Raw genomic sequence first — 2,155 nt, 5'->3', positions numbered from 1 at the left:
GTCTATGCACATGCATGCTAGCTCAATTTGCATCTTATCATTAACAAACCTGAACTAGTAACTGAAATTGAAAGCAAAGTAGGACTTTAATCTGTATATCTGAATACATTGTCTTGACGTACATACACTTTCAGTATATAATTTGCATTTTAACAATAATTACACAAATGATGCTTTTTAAAAATAGCTATGTTTACCCAAATAGCCAAATTTATTATACTATTCCAACTCTTCTCCTAAATCAATTTGATTTTGCTTATCAAAACCAGAAGACATGAGAAGACAGATAACAGATAATTTTTCCCTGATTTATAACGCAACTGGGACTCTACTGCAAGTACTAATTATTTAAATGTGTTACTATCATAATATTTTTAAGATACAATCCCTGGAAAAAGAAATATCCTATTCCACCCCACTTCAGAATTAGTGCTTCACCTGTCCTGGGAATAGGAGATGAGAAGGAAATTGCCCAAAAGAGCACACAAACTACATAAGTAACCAAAAACAATCATAAGTCCATCGAGTCCATGTTAAAGAAATACACAATATTTTACATTGCTTCTCCTCTTCATTGATTCTTTTTGAAGCAGAGAAGTCTCCTGAAAGGTTGTTGGTATTTAGAATTACTCAGGAGGATTATAATTGAATGACCAGAGGGAAATGCTGCCATTATGTCCTTTACTACAAAGAAGCAATGACTTCCATAAGGAATACTGAATGTCATATTTGCCATGAAGGCAGCAAAATAAGAAATAAAGAAGCAAAAGAATGTTATCACTGTTTTTAATGCATTTATATGGGCTTTTGTGCTGGCATTTCTAACACCATGAGATCCATTTTGCATCCGATGAGTGTGCTTATAGAGAGAAATGAATAACATAAAAGTGCACATCACAAATATGGCTAGAGGAAATAGTAATGCCAAGTTGACAAGCAGCATTTCACTAATTTGCCTTATCTTGGGTTCAGTCCTCTTCAATGTGGCATTCTTGAGGGCATCATCATCCACCTTTTTAGGGTAATCTGCTTCAATACACAGAGCTGCAATGCTCATGGAGGCCAGCAAACTTCCCAGAAGTAGCCAAGGCATTAACTTCGAGATCCTGAATTTCAGCCAAAGAAAACAGGATTGAGTGAAGCCTGCTATCTTGAGGCAGTAAAATACAGAAAGGCAGGTGGCAAACCAGAAACTGACAGAGCTAAAAAACATCCAAAAGAACAACATTGCTGTACCAAAAATGTTTACCTTATAAAAGAGTGGAAATAACACAGAGAAAAAACTTTGTATCATTAACACCATGAGCAGACCAAATCTCGACATCCCTATACATATGAAAAGGAGTTGCACTGGTGTTGGCTTTCTGCTTTTGATCAATTCTTTACAGTTCATGATGATAAGAAATCCATTTACTGTAATCCCTGTGATAAATTCTGCTGACATAACAATAACATGAGGAAGAGCTGACAAAAAGGAGATCATGTTTCCTACCATGAATCTTAGCTTTTTCTTGTGGATGGTGTTAAATATTGCCTCCGGATAATCTTGCAGAGAGGAACATACAGCCCTGAGAAATCCGATCTTCTTCAACTCCTGGATCATAAGTAGAATCTTGCACTAGAATTTTACCCTAAAGAAGAAAACTAGAGGGACTACTTTTTTTTAATCTGGTTCTTTTCAAAAGAAACTGTGGGGTCACCTGGGTGGCTCAGTGAGTTGGGCATCTGCCTTCTGCTCAGGTCATGATCTCACAGTCCTGGGATCAAGTCCCTGGTGGGGCTTCCTGCTCAGTGGGGAGCCTGCTTCTCCTTCTGCCTGAGCTCCCTCGATTGTGCTCTCTCACTCTCTCTCAAATAAATAAATAAAATCTTAAAAAAAAAAAAAAAAGAAAGAAACTGTGGGAATGCAAATCCAAAGATTTGAATGATGGTGAGGTCTTCCAATTACATTCTGGGGAAAATTGCCATATTGGTATTAATCAGTCTATCTCCTATTCAACTTTATCAAAAAATGTGATTATAAATATGTCCTATTTAGGTTAGTACTATTTCCTTTTTGTCTTTTGTTTTTTTCCTAATGACAAATGATACATCCAGGATGGACAACTATTTTTTATTATTGCCACAAGTATCCAACCTCAGATGTGACTCTTTC

At 36.4% G+C, this 2,155-nt stretch overlaps 1 protein-coding gene across 1 annotated transcript; it reads right to left on the bottom strand.

The window, feature by feature from the left end:
* Window positions 1–571: 571 nt before the first annotated feature.
* On the bottom strand, window positions 572–1,483 carry CAFA-T2R2 (bitter taste receptor Cafa-T2R2). Its single transcript, NM_001145504.1, has one exon. It carries the CDS (start codon window positions 1,481–1,483, stop codon window positions 572–574), a length of 912 nt encoding a protein of 303 aa, NP_001138976.1.
* Between the last annotated feature and the right edge of the window lie 672 nt (window positions 1,484–2,155).

The sequence above is a fragment of the Canis lupus genome, chromosome 14 (assembly GCF_011100685.1).
Source record: "Canis lupus familiaris isolate Mischka breed German Shepherd chromosome 14, alternate assembly UU_Cfam_GSD_1.0, whole genome shotgun sequence".
Lineage (NCBI taxonomy): Eukaryota > Metazoa > Chordata > Mammalia > Carnivora > Canidae > Canis > Canis lupus.
The sequence above is the reverse complement of the archived record's forward strand: the minus strand, read 5'-3'. Positions and strand labels throughout refer to the sequence as shown.

Coding starts and splice junctions, on each gene's coding strand:
- CAFA-T2R2 (NM_001145504.1), bottom strand. CDS start 1,483: ATGATCTCCTTTTTGTCAGCTCTTCCTCATGTTATTGTTATGTCAGCA.